The following is a 25,124-nucleotide window of genomic DNA, read 5'->3' as shown; positions in this document are numbered from 1 at the left end:
CTTTTTTTAAATTAATTTGAAATAAATTGGCTCAATGAAGTAATAAAATTTAAATAAGTAATAAAATTCCATTTTTTCTAGTATTTACCTGTATAATGTCAAGTTAGATCGATACAGGCAATATAATTTCTCGTATGTTCCTTCAAGTCACAAAAAAACTTTACAAACCCTTTTGTTGTTTGATTGTAAAAGAAATACATTATTTCACAATAATTTTGAATTTTTTTAAATGATTATTTCTACTCCTTTTGTATCTTGGAGGCAAATTTTTTACCAATAATAAATAAAAAAGGTAAAATATAAAAATAAGCTTATTTCCTGCGAAGTTTAATATAATAGCCAACGTTTTAAAATTACGGTTACTAAATTATGGTAGTATAATGAGTTGTTGAAAATATGTTCTAAAACGAGTATGGGACTTTAGTATTTAAAAACCTGAAAAATGTTTTTTTTTTCTTGTGAAACTGTTATCATTAATAGTTCATTCTTAAGGAGGGAACATTTAGGTATGAAGTGCGTGTGTTCATGAATGATGGAAAATAACACGGACAATGTACATTTACACAATTAATGTTAATTCACACTACACTGGAAATCTACCTTAAGAATTTTGTTATTATTCCTTTTCTTCCACCTCTGCTATGAACTTCCAAATATAAAATCATTCGGATCGCTTATTTCTTAACAAAATATTTCCTTCGTGACGTCAATCCCATCCATTTGCCTAGAACTTGACCTCCTTCGTCGGAAAAGGAAGTTGGTATTGAAAAACTGACATAACTAATTTACTTCAAAGTAATTTTTTCGGTACGTTGCTTAATACAAAGTTACATTGACATTTTAGCTTCAATTAGTTCGCTTCAGATATATATTAATTCTTTTTCTTACCAATGATGATGACAGCAATGGGATTCAAAATATATTTCTGTAATTCATAGTAACTACTAATTATGACATTACTCTTCGAAATATTCTGTTGGAATTTAAATTCCGATCTAAGGACCAAAGTGAATACGGGCATAAGTTTGAATATTACTAATTTTTCCATGGACACGAAGAATGAGGATTCGGACTTGACGTGGACACTAAAAAGGTAGATTCATATCATGAGCCTCTGCAGGTGGTGGGCTGGAGGGGCTGTAGCCACATCCAAATGAAGGAGTGTTTGTTTTGAAAATATAAATAATGTTGCGTACACACCTGTATATACAGCTCTGACTATTGGATTTAATGGATATTTACTCTTTTCTTTAATTATATTTATAATTTTGAATTAGTAATTACTAATTATTTATAGAGTATTAGGATGACAAATTATGAAAATGCTAAATAATTAATGATAATTATAAATCTAGGTAGCTACAAGTATATTATCAAAATTAAACCATAATATATGGTATCTTATATTGATTGTACTATGTAGGTATTATTGAAGAAAATGTGTAAAGACTTCATTCATCAGTAGAAAATTAAATTTTCTTATATGTGGTGAGTCAACTAAAAATGACGCTTCAGTAAAGATCAAGTTATTGGGAAATTCCCTTTATATTTATTTATCTAATAAATATTGAAGTCCAAAAAGCTTATAGACATAGTTGGTACATTGTAGGATTTATATTAAAATTTGAGGGATGGGAAGAGTTGTAATAAAAATAAAGCCAAATTATCAGATCTATCTTTACTTTGAGAAGAACAATAATAATATTATTAATGCATTATACACTGTTATACGATAAGACGACATTATTATTAAGTTTTCAAACGTTAGAAATGAAATTCGACAACGTTCTCATGTTAGAAGTTTCTAAAAAAAATTACATTAAAGAGTTGAAAAACCATTTAATAATAATCCATCCTAAATTAGTAACCAAAATACAAAATGAAAATTTAAGAATATGAAGTCGATACTAGTCTTCCTCATTTATTCTGTCTCCTATTTCCATATTCGACCTTTTCATCATTACGTGCCACATCGATGTGTTGACAAGAAATAGTTCGTAATTTCTAGTCTAATGAGATGCAATTGCAAATTAGGGCCTTAAGAATCATGTGAGAAGAGACCGGAAAAAATAAAAGTAAAAATATGATGCACACAAATGGTGTCAGGAAAAAATAGCAAGGGAAAAAATGGCAAGATAAAAAAAGGAAAAGTGTCTAAATGGAAAAAATGGCAAGATTCTTTTAAACTGATATAATATATATCACCAATATAATATATAATAAGTAAAACTGTAAAGCTCAGTACAGTGGGAGCAATCTGAAATTGCAATAGAACGATGGTCTTCGTCTCTTCATAAATTTATTTCTTACCGAAAGAGAACGAAACAGGCTACATAACGTAGTTATCGAAAGAACTCGAATTCTTGAATTTTTTTATCTAGGTCTATGAATTCATACCTACAATGTATCAGGTCAAGTATGATCACCATAGTAAGTGACTGATAGGCTCTTTCAACGAATTTTTATGTGTATTTTTCTACTATGATACAATGACATTTGAACATGTAACTACGTTTGTAATAAATAATAATGGTCTTCAGTGAGACTTGTCAAAGAATATGAATATTATAACTTTATATGTTCATTCATTTCAGTTTAGAATGAGAATCCAGCTCCAACTTCATTAACTTGTAGAACAAATATTAATGTAAATTCCTTTGTCAATGGTTAATTTCATCAATTAATTTATTTATTGAATAAATGTAAATAAATATTTTATGACGAAAAAAACGGCTCTAAAAAAATTTATTCGACACTCATGTAATTATCTAATTTAGGTACGTATAGTTAGACCCAACTCTAGGGGAAGGTTTTAGGGCCTCAAAGATTTCAGGTGCCTTATATTTCTCTTAACTATATTGTATTTTAAAAGTTTGGCATTTCTGAGACTGTTGTGTCTATTTAACTCAAATTTGCCTTTCAATTACAGAGAAATACAATCTTTTTTATTTCTTTTGATCATAGTGGGTATTAGTCAACTTCTTTTGATCATAATTACACTAATATTTTTTCGAAGGCCCTTAAAAAGTTAGTTTGAAGAAAATATATATCATCAAATTAGTAATTTCAATCGTTATTTTGGGCTTGTGGATGTTTTAAAAATGCGTAACATGCAACTAATTTAGATCTTATTCCATGGAAAGAAATCTATAAAAAAATCATAAAAGTTACATCTATCAATTTGTGATAAAATAAATATGTTTACTTTGGATTATCACAGCATAAATATGATAGGTTAGTTATTATTTTAATGTCGAAACATGTCAAACATAACACACACAAACAATTGGATAAATGAAGCGACACATTTTTAATTTAGAAGTGTTTTTCATATGCTTAGATCGATGTTCATTGATTAAAGACCGAAATACTCCATGTTGTCTAAGAATTAGTACAAAAATAGGTTATCGTCAACAAAAGATGCTTGAATTTCTATTTGTACGGGAATGATGGCAGATTGAAACATTATCTGAAGAAGAATACTAAGCTGAGCCTCAAAAGAGAAGAGCTGACTCCTTCCTTGAGTGGGGAATCTTGTCCAATATTAATAGTTCATCATATCTAATGATATTGTTGTTAATATCGGAGAATTAATTGATTAGAACTCATTCCATTGGAACCGCTGTCGTGTTTCTTTATTTTTCTTTTCTCTTATTATATATAATATTGGTGATAGATATTATATCAGTTTAAAAGAATCTTGCCATTTTTTCCATTTAAACTCTTTTCTTTTTTTTTATCTTGCCATTTTTTCCGCTGCCATTTTTCCCTATGCAGTTTTTTCCTAAAATCACACAAACACAACCCTTGATAATAAGTATTTGACCTATTCCTTTTTTTCTCCTCCAAACTCCTGCAGACTATTCAGAGAGCATGCTAAAGTATTCCCCACACTATTTGTCCTCACTCTTCATCTTAGACAAAGGACCACATACACTAATATACTGACAGTATTACTGCACAAGGAGCACTATATACATGAAAGTGTACACTTCTTTTCAGAGAATACGTAGATTGACATAAATAATCATCTTTAGTATATCTACGTATAATATTTTATCCAATCAAACACCACGTAGATATACTTAAGATGATTGTTAATGTCAACCTACGTATTCTCTGAAAAGAATTGCACTCTCCATTTACATAGTGATCCTTATACTACATAATATATAATGATGAAAGAAGACAAAAAAGAGGAAAGGAAGCCGTTGGTAAACAAGAATTTCATTTCAGTTCTTAGTATATCCCTTAGATGCAGAGGGAGCTGACAATTAATATCACCTCTAAGACGTAATCACTAAGCCAAGAAGGAAGTTCTTGGCTTCACATCCTATATTATACCTTGCACTTTGTAGATCAGCAACTCAATTTTTCATCTTTCCTTATATTTCAATCTCACGTGAAAATTTCTCCAGACTTTTTCCTCTACCATCCTAAGGATTGGGGTAGTTTTCAAACATTAGTAGAATAACTAAAAAGAGGTCTCCAATTCTTTTTGGCAAAAAATAACAAATTATCCCCTTAGGATCTTCGTGGGACTTGTTTGTAAAAATAATGGACGTCCCCAGTCTGTAACTCAGCCATTTTTGACATGTGTCAGTGATTGGATTCTTCAAAAAGACGCTTGGATCTGCATGTTCCATGCCATTGCTTATACCAAGCTGTTCAAATGTTCGCCTTGTTATTCATGAAGAATCCTACATTGCACGACCAAAATTAACAGTCGAAGCTTGCCTTATCATTTTGTTAGGAGTTACTTCTAATGTAATAAATGCAGGGATTGGAGGACCGAGATCATTACTTCCGAAATCTCTCCACTTAACAAACGTCGTGTTCTATGGGATAGAAAGAAGTCATTCACAGTATGGGGCTCCCATTTCATATATATTGGCTTTTAATAGTCATCCCTGCTTTACAAAGAAACTCAATCTTACGGTTCAGTCGAGAATTATTCTTTAATGGCTTGTTTAAACCTAGTAAAGGGAGGACATGGAATCAATGATAAAGCTCCATACTGAGTACATCTTCCTCCAATGATGACTCAATCTTTACAGAATTCCAAGGATTTCAGATGGACCCACAGAGTTGTGGTTGATAATCTTGCTCAATGCAATTAGAAAAAGGGATGGAGATAGCAAATCGCCTTGCCAAGCTCGATGCTGAATGCAACACTTAGAACGAGCACGGGGAAAGTCAATGCTCAATGATGAGCTCCTAAGGATGTTAATAATCCCATCTGGTAGTCCCTACCTATATAGCTGTTTGACAATGAACTTCTGTGAGACAGTACAAAATGCCTTTTCGAAGTCGACAAAAATGGTATCTTCTTTTCTAGGTAACTTTGAAATTTTCTCCGACGCACACCCGACAGAGCCTTTACTGCTTTGGGTGTTAAGAAGAAAACAATCCTCGAAATATTATACACTCGACTTCTCCAAAAGACTGACGTTGCTTTTCATACCACCCAAGACAATTGAACTCTTAACAAACTCAGTATCTCCTCCCTCAACTCAGGGCGTTAAAGCTCTTAAATCAATTTGTACGTTTCTTTACGGAACAAGGCAGAAATATTTACTTGTACTCCTTCCATTTTTTCAGATTCCTCCTCCGTTTGGATTTTTCTGGAATGGAAATATTCGAAGAATACTGTTCAGGAAATAATACAAGATTTTTCAATGTATTGTTATCAGCATATTTACCACTGAGATTAATATGGGATTTATTAATTCCTTGAAATGGGATATCCTTCAGAGATTCCACTATGACTGTTTTAATAAAGAGCTTCAAATTCAAAACAAATTGGCCTCTGATACTTTCGAAATGTATCGTAGACCTTGGATTTGAATGAGCGATTTTTAAACTGATCACTTCAATTTCAAATTTTAATACTATTGACGTCTGCTCGTAGTCCATGGGAAGAGTTAAATGGGATGATTTTTTTATAATACTAACAGGCATTTTTGTGCACACAAATGTACAACCGTTTCACACTCTTTATTGAAGGGAACTATCTCAAGCATGTGTGTCAAATCATTTTTTCTTTCTTGATCTGGATGTCTAAAAGTACCCTTGGTCATTTACATACCCATCATCTTGAAAATAGTCTACTTTGAGGGCACATAGATATATTGATAATCCATCAAAACAACCCTTACAATATGAGTGACGGGAGGTATCAAGATAGTTCTTGAAATCCTTATGATGAGCATGGCGTTTTTATTCTTGGAAGGTTACCTTCTAATTTGGACTTCTAGGCAGTTAGCTTCCCAAGTCGTTGGAGCAAATACACCTTATATCATGAATACGTTCATCATGACAGGATCATGGATAATATACCATATTTATATATGTAGATATATATTCTTCTTTTTTATTCATACCACTTACACGCGTATAATATGAAAATAAGATGAATGTCCTCATTATACAGTCCCAGTCGTTGTAATTATATATAAAATGACCTAAGACGAGTGTAATACTTTTTGTAGTTGCAACCATAGAAATGAAAAATATTGAGGAGTCTAGAATTTTTACTTGGCTGCTTAGCTTAGTTAGGCAGAAAAATATTAAATATTGTGTTTCCTTATAAGTTTAATACGACTGTTGTGTTTGGTCTATCTTAGATTCACGTCAACATTTTTGTAACTAACAAAGATGCAGTGTATTTTTCATTTCAGCTGTTTTCATTTATTTTCTTGAGTTGACTCTAGTATGATATAAAGCAAGTGATTCTTTGAATTATTAACTCAAAATAGTATTATATTGGATTTTGATTTTTACATTAATTTATATATATCAAGGACTTTCATTCAATGTATATTGTGTATGTAGAATATCCATATATGAAGTAATATTTCATCTTCTATGATAATATCAATTAGTAAATACGCCTATAGTAATTAACAATTAGCAATAAGAGTAATAAAGTAGCAAAACCCGCCTCCTAGCTTTATCATAATTCAGAGTCATTTTTGTTGCCGTTTGTCCCTACTAAATGTTGCTATTAAATCAATCATCTGACGTAAGAAATTTAATATTGATAACAAGAAAATTCTACATTAATATATATATAAGAAGAGTCCATTTAAAGTCTTTGATTAAATTATTTTAGATTTTTTGTAACCTACCTACATACTTATTATATAATTTTATTTATTTATATTATACTACGAATATACTCTTTTGTGAAAGGAACTAGTTCTTGAAGGAAGGATTTCGAAGTAAGAGGAATTAAAATTATGAAATATTAAAAATTCATTTAATGTTTTCTGTCTAAAACGCATCATTTTGTAGGAAAAGGAGGATTGAGGTCCGATGCTCCGTTGCACAAAAATGTCTCCAAATCTGTGAGGCTAAGGGTAGAAATTCAGGAAACTACAGGTAATTGCTCATAAAAGACGCACATTCAGTGCTTATAGTATGTACCGTCATTACTTTTAAGCTATCATTACTTTCCGGATGTCTTTGAACACCAAATAATTAAAAAAAAACTTGTTATTCCTAGTCAATGCAGTTATATTATATAGCATATTTTACTAGCCCTTTGATTTAAATTTCAAATTCTTCATGTTGTTATTGTAGCCAGTTTTTGTTCGTGTATTTTGGAAGTTTAATTAACGAACTTCTGATAAAAAGTTGGCACTTCCATCTAACGGATCCACTTGAATTTAATATTAATTATTTTTTCTTTACAGAAGTTTGATGTTGGTTCTCAAAAAGTATGTACACGCAGTCAGAGAAAACTTACTCTTCAGTCTATTTTCGTGACGCTTGTAAAATATATAGAAAATGTTTTAAAAATATGCAGAATAGAGCAGAACACGGAATATTTTTGCACTAATTAAGAGCCAGTTATACACTATAAAAGCTAAATAAAAGTACCCTTATTCAGCAGTTTGATGTGACCTCCCCTAGATAAATATTTTAAAACGAAGTTCCAAAAATATATAACAAGGTAAGATCATTAATTAATTCATAGTTGGAAGATGAGCCATTCTTATCAATCACTACAGATATATAAACAAAAGGAACTGTGTGATCCTACACGGCTGTATCTTTGATGAGCCTGGGGAATGCAGTCCTGTTGCCAAGAAGGCCTTTTTTGTACCATCCAAAAAGAAGGGTACCATCTCAGTAATAAAAGATTACCTTAAGTATAACTAAATCGTTAGATGGCTGACTATACTAAGTTTTTTTTTTAAAGTGGCATAGGACCCCCTAGCCTGCTAGGGTCAACAGGATTGCAATTTTTTAAATTCTCACTTAATGTTCAGCATATCTGAAAAAATATGCAACGCTTTGAAAACTTGATTAAGTCAAAACAGTCGAGGCATACTTGGATATTAATTTGAATCGACAAATCTTATTAGCGAAAAATCAAACTTGCTCTCCAGAACCCAGGAATTTGGTCTGATCAGACTTAAACACAACCTTACGTACGTAACTTAAAATTCCAAACAACTTATGTTTATGTCTAAAGTCTGTATTTGTCTCAATTTTTTAAATAATTTTATCATTGTTTTCTATGGGGGCATACATCACAAACACACATAAATTATTTCAATACTATCTAGGATTAACGTTCCAATAGTTTATAGACATATTTATTCTATTATGGGATCTATCATCAAATTTGAGGCATAGGATGAGAAACTTTAGAATGTTAGCTACCATTTAGACACTTCCATTAATTAATATGACTGTAATTGCCCCAGTTATGACCTTTGAATATAATTGATCATATTAATAGCCTATAATATTATTAAAACGGATTTGCCATAAAAATAAAGTGAGTTGTTCTTATCTAGCTTTACTCTGAGAGGTGCAATATTATTATTATTTCTGCATTATACATATTTTAGGTCAAGGGTAGTGTCAGAGGTTACTGCTTGTCAACACTGTTCAAGTAATTCAAATAGGTTAGATACGTGTCAGGCTTTTAGAGAAAAGTCAATTGATGAATGCAAGCCACAAGCATATGAGGAAGGCGCTTGTTTCAATCGTCGTAGTCTGGGACACTCACAGAGTCAAAGTCAATCACATAGAAGGTGTTCCAAGTGCAATGGGAGGCATCATTATTTGTTACATAGCGATGTGCAAAAGGAGAATGGGGTGAATTTAAATTAAATGCAGTTTGTTCCTCTAGAAAATAATCAAAATGTCTGACACTGTTCTGATGAGAAAGTGTCAGCAATGTTAACGATAGCTCGAACTATTGTATTACATACGGGGTCTAAAGGTGGGGTTCATGTTATATTTGAAGAAGGTTCTCAAATAAGTCTAATTTCATCCAGTGTCATCAAGGCTCTTCTTAGCCTGAAGGGTGAAGAATTTTATTTCTCTTAAGTGGTGTAGATAACATGACTGGTCGAAGTAATAAATATTATCAACATGAACTCACAGTTTTGGACAAGTGCGGGTATGAAATTCAATTTTCTGCATACGAAGGAAATAAGTTGTCTGGTTGTCATATGAGAGTACCAAGGATGGTTGTAGACTGTCCCCATTGAAGGAACTTACCTCTTGCATATAATATCGATCGACTGGAAAAATTGGATATATTGATCCGGGCTGATATGATGTCTTTATTTTTGGTAAATAGCCCCTCAAGATTTAGGGTTCATAATGAACCATATGAGAGAAATATGAGGTTTGGCTGGGTAATTGGTGGCAATTTTCTCAGTAATAAATGTAAAAGACTATTTGTGTCTCACATAAAAAAGTAAACGATGATCCTAATTTAAGCCGTTTCTGAGAAATGGAAGAATGTGGAGTTAGTCAAAGGATTTACTAACAATTAATGAAAAACGAGCTGAATCTATTTTTGAAAAAAGAATTAGAAGGCTCGTAGACGGAAGAATAGAGGCTCCCTTACCTCTGAAAGAAAACATAAGTTTAATTGGTGATACGAGGCACAAGGTCTTAAGAATATATAATTTGTTAGAGTCTAGATTTAGAAAAAATAGAAAATTGTGAGAAGAATATCGTAATGTTATTTAAAAGTCCATTGATCTTGGTTTCATGGAGAAGGCCCCATATGAAGAACTAATGAATAAAAATCCTTTTTTTTACCTCCCACATCATGGTGTAATAAAAGAATCATAGACTAATATTAGAGTAGTTTTTGATGGCTCAATGAAATTTGATTCAGAGCTTTCACTGCATGATTGCTTATTAGTAGGACCAGAGAGACAATTAGATCTCATTGATTTACTTTTTAAGTGGTCTTTTCATGAAATTGCTCAAGTGTTAGATATTTCAAAAATGTAAAGCCAGGTATCAATTAGCAAAGAAGATTGTGATTTATTGAGATTTTCTTGGAATGGTCCAATAAAATAATTTAGGCATACACGTCATCTGTTTGGAACGGCAAGTGCTGCCCATTGTGCAATTTCGGCAGTTTAGTGGAATACGGTTAAATATAAAACAGAATTTAAGGATGCTTCTAGGATAATTTTAGAGGATATGTATGTTGATGAAGTTTTAACCGGGGTAAATAATATTACAGAAGTCCAGAACTTGGTTGCTGATCCCATGAAATTGAATCAAAGGGGTCAGTTTGTTCATAGAAAATGGCAAAGTAATTCAGAAGATGCTTTCAGTTTTTTAGAAGAAAAGTTAATTGCTAATGAATACCGTAGGTTATCGATGGATATTTCTAAAACATTAGGATATGTTTGGGATCCAAAAGTAGATACACCTTCGCTTTATATTGAAGAATCTATTTTTTTAAAAAACTTACTAAATACATCATCTTAACAGAATCGTCTAAATATTTTGACCCAAAGGGATATTATGGCCCAGTATTATTTTTGGCGAAGTTCATATCTCAAGATCTACGGTAAGAGAATTTTGATTGGGATGAAGAAATTACTGTAGAGATATCAAAGAAATGGAATGTTTGGAAAGACGACTTGAAATTTTTTAGTATACCCAGAAGTGTGAGTACACACATAGATAAAAACACTATACTTGATATTTGCATCTTCTGTGATGCATCAAATGAAGGATATGGTAGTTTTGCATATCTTAGAGTGTGTGGCATGAACGGAAAAGTTTATGTGTACTCTATTTTTAGTCGTACAAAACTAAGGCCTGTCAAGGAAGTTACTATTTCTAGGCTCAAACTCGAAGTGGCAGTTTTGTCTCCCAAAATCAATGATCACTTTTTACCATTAATTCCATATAAGGTTGATAAAGTTCATACTTGGACTGACTCCTCTATTTTCGGGCGCTGGTTGCAATTTGAGCAAGCCAGATGGGAGACGTATATTGCCAACATCACATATTGCCTGCTGATGATAACTAAGAGTTGCTCATCCCGGGGTGTATGTTCACTCGTTAACTAGTAAAGGACAAGCTCGTGGCTATCCGTAAATTTCCAATACCAAAAAATATCTCAAGTGTACGATCTTTTATGGAGCTTACCAATTAACTCGAACACTTCGTACCGGATTTGGCCAACATGATTACTTAGGTAAGATTATTGCTGAAGAAAGATTGTAAATTTTAATGGCTAGAAGACTACACAGAGTCTTTTGAACAAGTAAAAAAAGCCTTGCTTAGTTCAAGCCTAATAGCCATTTTTTTTTTCAAGTTATCAACTCACTTATTGACAGATGCTTCACGTTTCAGTTATACCGATTTGTTCAAAACCTATACAGTTTGAAAGCCCATACTATGGGCTATATTTCAGGATTGAATTTTTTTTTTGATAATATTTGAAACTGAAGAATAATGAACCAAAAATTAAAATAACCAATTTGACTACAAACAAAATTTGACACAACCGATCCCACTTTTTTAACCACCATTTCTTTTACTTCACTATTTAATTTAGCTTATGTGTACATTGCACCACACAACAGGAAGTAGATACACAATTTGGAGACAGGGTATTTACTTGTATTTTTCTCTTGGGGAAATGGATATTGGGATTTTTGACAAACAAATATTTTTGGAATCTCCTTTTTAACAAATTTTACAAATGATGTAAAAAAAAAATCTATTAAATAAAATTATGAACAGATATTCTTAATTTGTAAATTGTGAGAAGGTAACAAATTTTTCATATCTAAATTCATTTTTTCAAAGAAAAACGTTGTTTTTAATAAATTTGATAATACGGTTTAGTCAGGGGAGTGCCCCCCGAACACACCCGTAGTCACAGGTCTGAGGGAATACTGCTTCTTGAAAAACAATTTTGTCATAGGGTTTAGTTAAAGAAGATGTCTTGTACAATGAAAAATAATCCGTTTAGGGGCTAGTTGTAAATGGTTAAGTTTTTTTTTTTTTTCAAAGAATAGTTTTCTACCAAAAATAACTTTTAGAAAAAACCATAGGCAATCTGTGGAACTCACTCACTCCAGAGTTTAGCTCATTCATTCGAAATGTAAAAAAAGGGGGGAAACTTCATAATTATCGTACATAATGCTTATACATATGGTTTCATTAGCTTTTTGTTTGTTTTACCTACCGACAGCACATATTTTCTGCAACTCTAAAGATAATGCTTTGTCTATGTAGATATTTTTGTTGCCTAATAGGTTGTCAGTTCAAATACTATTTCACGTACACCTCTATTTTATATATATATATATTTTTTTTTTTAATTATAATAATATAGATACGAAATACTGAGTCTTTCTTTTATGAGTAAAGTTTAAAATCAAAATTAAAAAATATATATATTTCTTACCTAAGACCAGGCTTAACGCATATCCTAATGGCGCTTGACACCAGATAAGGCCGTCTCTGTAGATAATTTCTGCTGTTCCATTAATGTAACCTCCTCCTACCCATGTGGCCGTCATTGTAAATATTCCTACAAACATACCAATATTTCGACCAGCTAGCATTACTTCTTCCTACATAATTAGTTATAATTTAATAAGCTGTACTTTAATTGTGTAATCTCCATCCATTTTATTTTATTTTGTCTTTATTAAACTTAAAAAATTTAAACGTATTTAATATTTGTAGTATATGCAAATTAAAAAAAAAAGTTTTAAAATTAATCTTTTTTTAGTAAATCATACATTTTAAATAATAAATAAGTACCTATGCATAGGGTTGTGGACTCAAACTCGTGGACTTGCAGTTTTGCTCTATTTTTTAAGGACTCGGCCTCGTCTAAATTTAGTGCGAGTCCCGAGTTCTTCCTTCTTTTTTTAATACAAAAAATTTCATTATAATTTTATTAAGGCTCCTGTCAGTTTGGCGTCGGATAGTCTGTATTTATTTACGAATAATTGATGTTATGAAACTAAAGGATATTTGAATCCATAGTATACTTTTAATCTTTTATTTTCATATTAATTAGACGTGTAGGCCACGGAAAGTTTATTATCCAATCGTAGTTCTGAAGAAAAAAAAAACAGTCGCAAAAAAATACTATAAACAGACTTATTTTTCACTTGATATTTCAATCTTTATACAGCCAACCTGTCGTATTGTAATTTTTATCTAAATTCATCTAACGTATCTTTCCCCAGGAGCAACTAAAATATTATTTAGTAAATATACTTTTACTTCATAGTCAGTTCAATTTCATAATATTCATTAAATTTGTTATGTATTTCTAAGTAAATGCACTGACCTTGTATAATTTTACCAATGCTAAATTAAATGTATTTCCCTTCAAATTTGATTCAATTATAAAGTTATATATTTACTTTTATATATATATCTCAAATCCAATAAACTAACAAATTTTTAATTACTTTTGGGATTTTCAGCAGGTCTTCTTTGAAATGGCTGTCATAGTGAAATCAAAAGTTTACAACCATTTCCCTAAATTTGGAAGAAAATTTATTTGCCTTACTATAGCTGAAGAGAAAATCTGTTTGGCAAAAATTTTAGGTTCCTCGATAAACACTCATGCAATTTCAAGAGGCACATGAAAAAGAAAAACATCCTTCACAGTTTTCTAATTTAAAATAACTTTCATTATAAAAGGACGCAAATTCGAGTTGGAGTTGGATACAGCTACTGCAGGCAATTTTCTTTCGAAGTGTCACTGGGAGGTATTATGAAGTATGGCATTGCAAAAGGCCCATTGGAAGTATGATTCTGCAAAGAAGTACAATCTACCGATCATCAGTTATGGAATCGTAGCTCATGGAAAACGTGCTCGGGAGAAGTTGTTCTCTTGAATTCAATGTGAGTTTGCGCCCAGTGAAAGGAATATACTTTTTGTGTATGGATTTCACCAAAGATTCCTCTTTCAGATGGAGTAAATGTAATATTATAATATTTATTTATACTTAATCAGTGCAACTCCATCTAACAAATTAAAGGAACATTAAAAAAAAAGGGAGTGCTTTTACAAAAACGTTTTCCTTTTGCTATAGAATTTGCACCATGATACTTTCAGCAAATGATGAAATAGCTGACAATAGATTCCCCAGGATTATGTGTATATCTTGATGATAGACTAGTCAGTGGACGAGATAGAGAAGATTACAATAGTCATTCACTAAATTTATTATAACGCTCAGATACAAATTGATTTCAATGTCGATTAGATAAATGTCAATTCACTAAAATGTTTGTCGAAAATTTAGGTCATGTATTATCAAGTAACGAAATTGATAAAGGACCTAAGGTAAATGTGTGTGTCAAGTCAAAAAGCTTTTTTGGGGTCTGTTCAGTTTTATTTTAAATTGTTAAGCCCAGAATCTCTGTACAATTACATTTCCACTATACATTCTCACAAAGAAACAGACGAAATGGAAGTGTATCTCAATGGAACCAGAGTCTTTTAAATGTTTAAAAGAATTATTCTCTTCAGAAAATGTAGTTGTATACTATAATCGGGATCTTCTTCTTGGTTAATCTCGCGATGCCTGTAATTTGAGGATTGGAGCACTGCTTTTCCACCGTTTCTCGGATGGAAGCGAACGTCCCATCTCCAGTGCTTCTAAAATACTTACGCAAAGTTAAAGAAAATTACAGCCAAATTCAGAAGGAAACACTCGGTATAGTATATTGATTAAAACAGTTCTACTAAAATCTTTATGGAAAATAATCATTTTGGTTACTGATCATTTTCCACTAGTTGCAATTTTTGGCCCCAGAAAAGATGTTCCGATCATTGCAGCAAATAGACTCGCAAGGTGGATCCTGTTTCTTAATCAATTTGATTATAAAATTGAGTTTAAAAAAACGATTAATCATGCCAATGCATATATGTTAAGTCACTTACCGTTCGAAGGAGACGTGAACTTTGACGAGGAGGAGAGGCAGGAAGACATTGAAATGGTATGTGCCATAAAAGTAATAAATAGAGTATAATGGCTGTAGAAGGAAGATAATGGTAAAAGAATCAAGCAAAGATCCCATTATATACAAAGTTATGAGGTTCACTAGAGAAAGATTGATTCCAAAAAGTTCTGACAAAAATTCATATTTTCAAAGATTCCAGCAAATTTCTGTATCACTTTCTATTTGTAATGGATGTTTTGTTTTAAGATCATGAGTCGTTATACTCCCAGTCTTTGTCATAATGTACTTGAATGATTATAAATGGGCGATTTTGGAACTCAGAGGATGAAGCAATTAGCTCCCACCTCAGTATATTGTCCAAGAATATATGAAAAGAATTTACTGTCTGTCACCGATATGTTCCTTGTAGAGAGTACTGAATAAATCTTCTAAATCCCAAGTACATCTTTGGATGTTATTAAAAATTATTGGGCCTACAAAATATGGACCATTCTATTAACTTTATGAGTATTTCCATGTGGTTTAAATACATCAGCTGCATATTCACGTGAGAGTCCTTGCTATGGATCAAAATGGGTTGATAAGTTACTTGTACAATCAAAATAGAATACCGAGTATGATAATTATGAAAGGGGTGGATTACAAATAAATAAAATTATATAACTGAATCTGGAGTGATACCAAAATAGCCAAAAATTTCCAACGAGTATGTTCTCCCCAATAATTAGATGTTGAAGATAAAAATGATAAAGAATCTTTGGATAAAGTGACAGATGTAGGAGAAGAAGTGAACATAGGCAAGAAATGGTAATGTTGAGGAAAAAGAATATTTATTAATTCTTTGTTGGATAAGTTCGTTTAATTTATAATCGATATTAAATAAGTTTTAACTTTTATCTCAACTTCCCTATTCCAATGACATACAAAACGACTTTCTTTCAGATAACTCTTCTTCTTACAAAAATACCATGATCTTTCATTCGGTTCTCCAAAAAATGTTTAATATTTCCTCTACTATCATTAATGTTTCAATTTCACTGGATTTCCAGTTAACTTATGTTGGTTATGAGTGAATCCGTTTTTCAAATGATGAGTCTAAAGTCTTTGAATCTAGAATTCCTGTAAATATGAGGAAAGAAAGAATTTCGAGACCAACTCTCCATTAATTTATTTTGAATTTTATCTTTTGATCGTTCCTATCCAGGGCCCCAAAATTTCCAGACAATAGGCTTAATTACTCAATAACAAAATCGAAAACATTGATTAATTGATAATCAAATCAATTAAAACAGGGAGTTTTGTTTCCTAATGGTCCTAGAAAAAAGGAAAAACCCTTTTTGATATACCTTTCAGTTCTTTTTTTCCTCATCTATAACACAAAATGTGACGTTTCCATTCATTCTTTGAAGTTGGATATCGGGAAAATCATAACGAAAATTTATTATATCAATAAAATGATGGTGTTGAAAGATAGAAAATATAAGAAGAAAAATAATTTCAGATGAGCCAGTTCTAAACCTAATCTTATCAACATAAATTTGAATTCATCCATATCATCTAATTAAATGGTGTGCTATCTTTAAGAAGATATTGCAGCTCCTATGATACATTATACTTTTAAAAATGCATTGAAATTAAACTAGAGATTCTAATCAATACGGTTTTCTTTCCGGATTTTAGAACTGTCTAAAAGTGGTGAATTTTCTTGTTACAAGAATAGTCTCTTTTTTTTCTTATTTATTTAAAAATCCATTTTTTCCTTTCGACATATTTTTTCGAATTGATTTCTTTTTATTGGCCTCACATATGTTTGCTAATATGGTAATAATCCCCTGATAATAAGGCACTTGTGTAAATACAAATGATTATAATGACTACGGTGGAAACTTTGGTATAATTTCAACTTTTTAACTGAATTGGGTTCTCATGTTCTTTGTAAAAATCAGCTTTTATGAGTTATCCGTGATGCCAAATCATTATCCAATAAAAAAAGTTAATAAAATTCATAAGGTAAATTCTGTTCTTTGTCTATTTTTACTATAAGGAAAAATTTGAATTAAATCCGTCAACTTATGTATAAAGATTCCTTCAAGACTAAGGGAATTTTATTCTGAAAAAGGGCTATTTATTGATTTGCCGTATTCTCCCGATACTCTCAAGAAACCACCTAGTATAATTTTGTTAAATTTTTACAAATATAAATAGGAAACAGTTCTAAATATTTATTCATTCGTCGTCTTTTTTGCAACGGGTTGTTTATGTCTAGGGTTGAAGTCCTTATAACAGTAACAGTGTATAAACTTTAGTTCAGACATTAGATGCACTTAAATAAGATGGGAAGTAAAAAAATCAAAAATAACCTTTTTCCATTACACCCTACTTGGTACTAACATTAGGGCACCGACAATTGGTACCTTACATATTGAAATGAATTCGAATGAATGTGGTGGATTTTCCATAATATCCACTCTTTTGTCTTGAATAAAATTCAAATTTTAGAAAGATAAGAAATGAATCTGTATGTAGAAAATTGCACTCTAACCTAACATATAATTATTATTTCACACACGGCCATTATTTAATCCATTGATTTAAAATGGTGTGTTGTGAGATATTTCATAGAAAATAAACAATTTACATAGTAAATGGTAATTTGACATACAAATTAGATACATAATTTTTTAATATTTATTACTTCATTTTAGGCACCCTCATTCTACCCATAATCCAAAAAATAAAATAATGTAGTATTCTATGAAAATAATAGTTATTAGAAGCAATAAATAAAGAACACCGTAATTTTTTTTTTTTTTTGCGTTCATCATTCAGAAATGAAGTGAAAACCTGAACATCGTTCATTTTTCCGTTCAATCTCTAACCTTGATAATTTAGTTTGATAATGTGAATACTTATTTAATTAAGATAATTGTATGTTACAGATTACATCCATTTTAAAAGCCAAAGATCTTAAGACATAGTTAATCCATTTTTTTTAAAGCCGAACGACATAACTTTATTTTAAATAATAGATTTCTAAATAAACCGAAACGGCGAACTTAACTATGCACAATTATCATCATGTTCCGGGTTAGAAGAAAAAAACTTGCATACCTGAAAATACACTTCTATATTCAGTTAAAATAAGGTAAACAACACAAGGAGAAAAACAAGAAAAGAAAAACCGGCAAATCCAGAGACTTGATAAGCGAATCAATAATGAACAGAGGATTTTGATCCAGTTCTGAGAAATAATCAGTTGTAAACATTTTATATTGTGTATAAGTTTTTTCCACCGATGGAGAGGGAGTCGAAGATTATAATTGTTTTATCAAGATAATCATGGACCCACGAAGGGAGTTTTGGGTTCTTGTGTTTCACTGCGTGTATAATACTTTGTACTTCGGAAATAAGCCTCTAAATCTGTCACTTATCCTTATCCTGTGATGATATAACAATGAACCAATCTGAGGGACTGACTCTCACTTCAAAGTTTATCTAGATCTCTTTTTGCACCATATTAAGCATTAGAGTTATTTTTACCAATTTGTGGAATAGTTGAAACTAGATCTCCAATTCTTTATGGCAAAAATAACAGTTTCTCTTGTTTTTTAAAATATAAGACGTTCGTATTCTGTACCTCAACCTTTTTTTACTTATACCAGTGAATTGATTCTTCAAAATGACGTTTGGATCCGCATGTTACATGCCATCTCTAAGACCATATCTGTCGAACATTCACCTTGCAATCGATGATTGGTCCCTTCTCTTAACAACAATACTAATACTGGAAGCTTGCTTAATCAATTTGGTTGAAATTACTTCTACAGCAATGAAAACAGGGATTGAGGGACCAAGATAATTACTTTTGAAATCTCGTCCCGAGAACGTCTGCTGTGTTTTATGGGATAGAAATAATTTATTTAACTCGGGGCTCCCAGTTGATACCTTTAGAATTAATCCCTTAATTTATAAGGAACTCTCTCCTACTGTTCAGTCGAGACTTATAATTAGGCGGTTCGTGAGAACCTACTTAAGGGAGTATTATCATCGGTGAAATACCATTCTAAGCACGTCAATCTTTCTCTTTATTATTACTAAGTAGTTAAATTGTCTCTTATATATTTTTCTTCATCTGATTTCATGTGTTTACCTTTATATAATGTATATATTTTTATTAGAATAAAGTCGACTTTCTACTCAGATTCTTAAATGGTACGGTCGATTGTGCTTCACCTGGAGTAATAATATCCATCTCAGCACAGACACACTTCCTAGATCCTCCAAGGATTGCTTTACTAAACTGACATCAACGCAGTTTTTTTAATTTTTTAAGGAATTTATTTCTTTTCTCCATTACATTCCAATCCCAAAATTACTGCATTAGATGCACCAAAAGATAACTTACAAACCTTGCAATTACAAATTAAGAATTTTCTGTAGAAAACGAGATGTAAGAAGAAAGTTCTTGTCCTTAGGAAGACATGGATTTCCCTTGACATTTTATCTTTTCACTATTTAACAAGAAATAATTAATGTTCTGAGCAATAATTACCATTACTTCATTACAATTACAATCAAAGAAGCAATGTCTCACTTGTTATTTTACTTTCAACAAAAGTTTCATCGCTAATGCACCGTCAATCAATATAGTTATAAAAAATCAATACCAAGTAGTGCAAAAAGGTATGAGACAATTTAAAAAAGATTAATTTCTTCCCCATGACTACAGCATTTCTCTTTTTACTCGTATTTTATTCTGACAGAGAGTCCGGAGTTGCTTGTTTTAGTTTACATTAAATTCGAATTATAAGAGTTTATTATCATGTCGCAAGTACTACAATGGTGAAAGATTGCAACCTTGCATACCACCGGAGTTTCCCCAAAAACAATGATGTAACCCATGCATGGCTCAAAAGAAACCGTTTACCCTTTCAAAGAGCGTTTCGTTGGGGTGAGGATCTCGAAGAAATCCCCAGGAGTGATCTTATAAGAATTATATAATTATAATACCCTCCAAGAATATAGCATATATTATTATATAAAAGAAATAAACAAGTACGACATCGATTGTAATGGAAGAAGTGCTAATCACTTAATTATCCGCTATCAATTATAATATCATTAGGCATGATTGATTATTTATATTGGACAAGAGTCTCGGATTGACGGACAATCATTTGCATAATACTAGACAGGAGCAGCAAGTTCCACTTCATTAGGATTTAAGATGTGTCAGAAAAAGAGGTGGTTTGCTGTGGAACGACAAACTACTTAGAGAATTCGGGAGGTAGTCAAAGGGTGAGTCGTTGGAGAGTAGAAGGAAAAATGGAAAGCTCAGTACAGTTTGAACAATCTGAAATTACAATAGAACGATGGTCTTCGTCTCTTGATAAACCGTCTTTTTTCTGCAAAAAGAACAAAACAGGCTACATTACGTAGTTACCTAAAGGGCTTGAATTCTAGAAGTTATTTATCTAAGACTGTGAATTCAAAGCATTTCAAGTGACTTATAGGGTCTTTCTATAAATTTTTAAGTTTACTTTTCTAGTATGATACGATGACTTTGGAATTTGTAACCACTTTTGTAATAAATAATAATAATCTTTAGTGATATTTATCTTATGCCAACGCTATGTGGGTTGGAATAAAACTATATCCCAGTTCCTGTCAGGTGTAGAATATGTTTTTTTATATTAAAGAGGAGATGTGATGTAGCTTTCTCTCTACTCTTATTAAGTTGATACAAATCGTCTTGTATATATATATATAATGTATCTAATCATATTTCATTAGTGTACTTTATTGCATATACTTCATTAGAATTTAAAGTTTTATTCCAAACTTTACACAACCACATCTAAAATATGAGTCATTAAAGAAAATCTTCAAATTTATTAATCAATTAATAAATACTCTTTATCTTAACAAGGAACAAGTTGTCCTATTACCTGATTTAAATCTTGAGATGGTAACTCCAAATTATAAAGAGGAGCCAATGGCGTCACTACGATTTTTTTTTGTCCGTTAATTAGATTGAGATCACATTTTTATTAATTTTTTTTTTATGAAAGTCTAATAATTAAAGCTTTAATTAAAGAAATTCAGTGTCAATAAAATAAAATTTAACTTACATATATATTTTTATTTCAGTGGAGGAACAAGCATCATTTTGGGGGCCATGATCAAGTTATGACTCCCAATGTTACAGCACTGCGTACAAACGATGTACTTAAGGACAAATTAAGAACCGCCATTCAATCTAAACATATTTTTTTTTTATCATTTCTACCAGAAGTGGGAACATGGACTCGAGATTTGAGACTCAAATTCGACTTGAGTTTACAGTTTGAAGACATATGACTAGATTGGATAACACAAACAAAGACTTGGCTTGGACTTGAATGCCATTTCAGTATTTCACTTAAGATTAGACACTTTTTAAAGTATCTTATATAAAGGTATATATAGTATTAACTAAAATAACATTCTCTTTTAATCTATTAGAATAATAAGTCATATTTTATATAACACTAGCGATTGCATGAAAGACTTTTCTGATGCTATATGAACGCAGATCCTCTTCCAATATGCTTGAAGAAAAAAATAGATACAGAAAAGGGCAAAGGGTTGCCAACCGTCCTTGTATTCTTGTTTAAGAACCGTGTCGATAGGCCACGAGCAAACTAAAAAATATATATTATCCGCCAGGGGTGTGACTCACTGTCGCTTGGGCTAATATCAGTTTAGATTGCGTAAGAGCAATAATATGGCTTAAGATTACGTCAGTTGTTTTGTGACGCCACTGTATTTTTTAGCTATTTAAATATTATTTCATCTTTAAAATTGCAATATTCGTAAGATGTAGGATAGTTATTAATTATTATTATAGTGTATGCCGTTGTCTGATTTTGTGCATGGATGCTCAAGTGGAGGATCATTTGCCCCTTCGAATGAAGCTACATATCTTAAATGGCAGATTGCTCTGAGTGAAGAATACGATAAAAGTCCACTCTGGAGGCCATCACCACACTCTGTATTATTTGAAAAAAAATTCTAGCTAGAAGATTTCCAAGGGCCAAAAGAAACTCCAGCTTCCATGAGAGGTAAAGTATATCGGCATTTGAAATGAGATGCAGTCTCATCTCTTTTTCCTTGGTCAGAAGTAAGTAAAAATCCCGTTGAGAAAATTTTTCTCTTGATCAACATTGAAAATGGGGCAAGTTTAAGGTCTTTAAATCTTACTAATAAATTTTAATTTATAAACCCATATTTTTTATAGAATGGTAACATAAATAATATCGATGGAAACATCATGATCATGACTTCTAATCAACAACTGGATATGTTAGTGGAGGAGGTACAGGCTGAGAACATCAAGGAGGGTATTTTAACTCCAACATAACGCCAAGATGACCAATCAGATCTGTTGACTACAAAAGATCAATATGATCAAAGTACTTGTAACAAAGAAGAACTCCTTCGACCTAAGATATCGATCCAAAACTTTGTTAATAATTGATCAGATAGATGAATAAAACACTAAGTATCCTGGGATATTCTATAGAAGGATACTAAACTTGAATTTAAATCAGTATCTGTCGTTTTGTAAAAGAAAAATGTTAAAACGCATTCTTATATAACTTTATTCATATTTTTTAAGAGGAATATTTATCCGTCTTAAAAACATTCATGACCTATATTATAGATTAGTGTGAATTTGACTATAAACAATTTAATTTATTGCAGCAATTGCCTACTACACAGGAATGAGGAACTACAGGAACTTCAAATTTTTGTATTTTTCTCTTGGACCGGCTGTTGATCATCTAAACTATAAAAACGAGTACTTGACTCAAGATGACGAGTTATTCTTCACATTGATGAAGTTACGGTAAAACAAGGATGATATAGAAATTGGCATTATGTTTAAAATATGTATAATCAATTTAAGGAAATTGATCTGTTCCTGCCAATTCACATCATAGACCTCTACATGCCAGGGGACTTTAATTCAAAATTTCCAAATACGAGAATGATCTTAGATATTATAAATGTCTAATCAAATATTTAAAAGAACTGTTGTAATCCTCATCATCACTTTTATGATGCCCTTCATCTTCCTAAATTATGAAATTGTATGTGTAGTATGGAAATCACTACTTTTTACTAATTTTCAATAATATTATAATATTCAAAGAAGGGATGAAATAAACTTAAATAAAATAATTTGGTATTAGCCAAAACCACTGGATTCTAAAATAAATAATTTCATTTAAACTCCTAACTTAATAAAAACAATTATAGGGTAAATACTATTTAAATAGATTGAAATGTATTCCTTATATATAAAAAAAGAAACATTTGAATCTTCCTCCACCATTTTTTTCTGCCTACCAACAATTTGTTTTTTCTTCTAACTCTATCTACTATTAAAAATAAGAAGCAAAGGGAAGCTTGTATTATCCAGTTAATTCGTCTTAGATGAACATTTATGGGAATTCAATCTCTTCAATAATTTTTAAGGTAGTAACATGAAGGGAAATTGCATTAGCCAGTTAATTTATCTTGGATTACCGAAATTCAAATGAACACCTACTGCTGCAATTCAAATGAACAAATATAAGAATTTAATCTATTCAATAATGGCAAATATTGACATTGTACAACTAATATTTTGAAGTACATATGGCCCATAAGCATTCTATTGAAGCATTGGATATTACGTGTTATATTAATTTATTTGGAGGTAAAGTAACTATAAAGTTATTTTGTAGTTGGTGTATGTATTAAGCGATGTTCACTTTAGGCAATTTAGGAGTAGGTTAGTTTATTGATATCACATTACACTTTTGATTTTCATCCCCTCTGGGTATGTGGAACGGCTAGGCTCATACAAGTCTTATACATAGAAAATAAACTTTTCAATCTTCCTCCTCCTCCGTTTTTTTAAGCCTAGCAATAGTTTTTTTTCTTCATTCTAATATTAAAAATTAGAAACGAAGGGGAGATTGCATTAGCCAGTTAATTTGTCTTGGATGAACACTTATGATAATTCAATGTGTTCAATAGTTTTCCAGATAGTAACATGAAGGGGAGATTGAATTAGCCCATTAATTCGTTTTGGATTGCTGCCATTCCATGAACACTTATGGCTACTATTCAAATGAACACTTATGATAATTTAATATGTTTAATAAAGCCAAATAGTGACATTGTATAACTAATTTTACATATTCACCTAGTAATATTCTGAAGTACCTATGCCCCAGAAGTATTCTATTGAAGCATTGGATACGCAAGATACTAATTTATTTGGAGGTAAAGTAATTTTAATATTGTTTTTAGTTGGTCCATGTATTGAATAATTTTTATTTAGGAAAGTTAGTAGTAGGTTAGCTTTTTGACATGAGGGTGAACAGGGTTTAAATTACAAATTTACAAAGGTTAATATAATAAACTTTTTATTTGTGATTAAGAAAAAAACACCAACAAGTAAATCAAAAAATTTATTGATCATAAACTTGGTTTAGCAACATATTGAGAGGAATGTTACGTAGAAATATGTGGATATTTTAATGTTTATTGTTACTTGATTACCAAACTTTAGCAATTTGTGTCCTGGCATTTTCACTTTTAAAGTGCTTCACGTGTGAGTGCAAATTTCTTTGGTCATATTCACAGCAGGCGTATCTGAGGAAGTATGACTGTACACAATACCCGCTCAGGAATAATTTTGAAGAACTTAAACTTTTTTTTATCAAACCCAGGAGGCCACCACGCTAAATTTTTAACTTGGGTTTTATTGATAAATATACTCGGGGTTTTGGGTGTTCTAATTATTCTTCTGGAATAAATAAATAACTTTTACATTCGATTTAAATAAACTAACATAAATT

At 31.3% G+C, this 25,124-nt stretch overlaps 1 protein-coding gene and 1 long non-coding RNA gene across 4 annotated transcripts in view; one reads left to right on the top strand and one right to left on the bottom strand.

Moving 5' to 3' along the window:
- The window catches only part of LOC121126813 (high-affinity choline transporter 1), a 113,856-nt gene that overhangs the window by 83,269 nt on the left and 5,463 nt on the right, over nucleotides 1-25,124 (bottom strand). The window contains exon 3 of one of the 2 annotated variants that reach the window (XM_040722166.2): nucleotides 12,701-12,869. The exons of the other annotated variant lie outside the window; for it this stretch is intronic. Within the exon in view, the coding sequence (XP_040578100.1) occupies nucleotides 12,701-12,869 (169 nt within the window). The remainder of the gene's footprint in view (nucleotides 1-12,700; nucleotides 12,870-25,124) is intronic. 2 annotated transcript variants of the gene reach the window in all.
- LOC121126818 (uncharacterized) lies at nucleotides 667-23,479 on the top strand. Of its 2 annotated transcripts, XR_011782822.1 has the most exons (6): nucleotides 667-807; nucleotides 904-8,438; nucleotides 21,379-21,453; nucleotides 21,521-21,686; nucleotides 21,763-23,119; nucleotides 23,180-23,479. It is a non-coding gene; the product is annotated as an uncharacterized lncRNA (long non-coding RNA). The 2 variants fall into 2 exon arrangements; XR_011782821.1 differs by having other exon boundaries at nucleotides 21,763-23,479.

Source organism: Lepeophtheirus salmonis, chromosome 12 (genome assembly GCF_016086655.4).
Source record: "Lepeophtheirus salmonis chromosome 12, UVic_Lsal_1.4, whole genome shotgun sequence".
Lineage (NCBI taxonomy): Eukaryota > Metazoa > Arthropoda > Copepoda > Siphonostomatoida > Caligidae > Lepeophtheirus > Lepeophtheirus salmonis.
The sequence above is the reverse complement of the archived record's forward strand: the minus strand, read 5'-3'. Positions and strand labels throughout refer to the sequence as shown.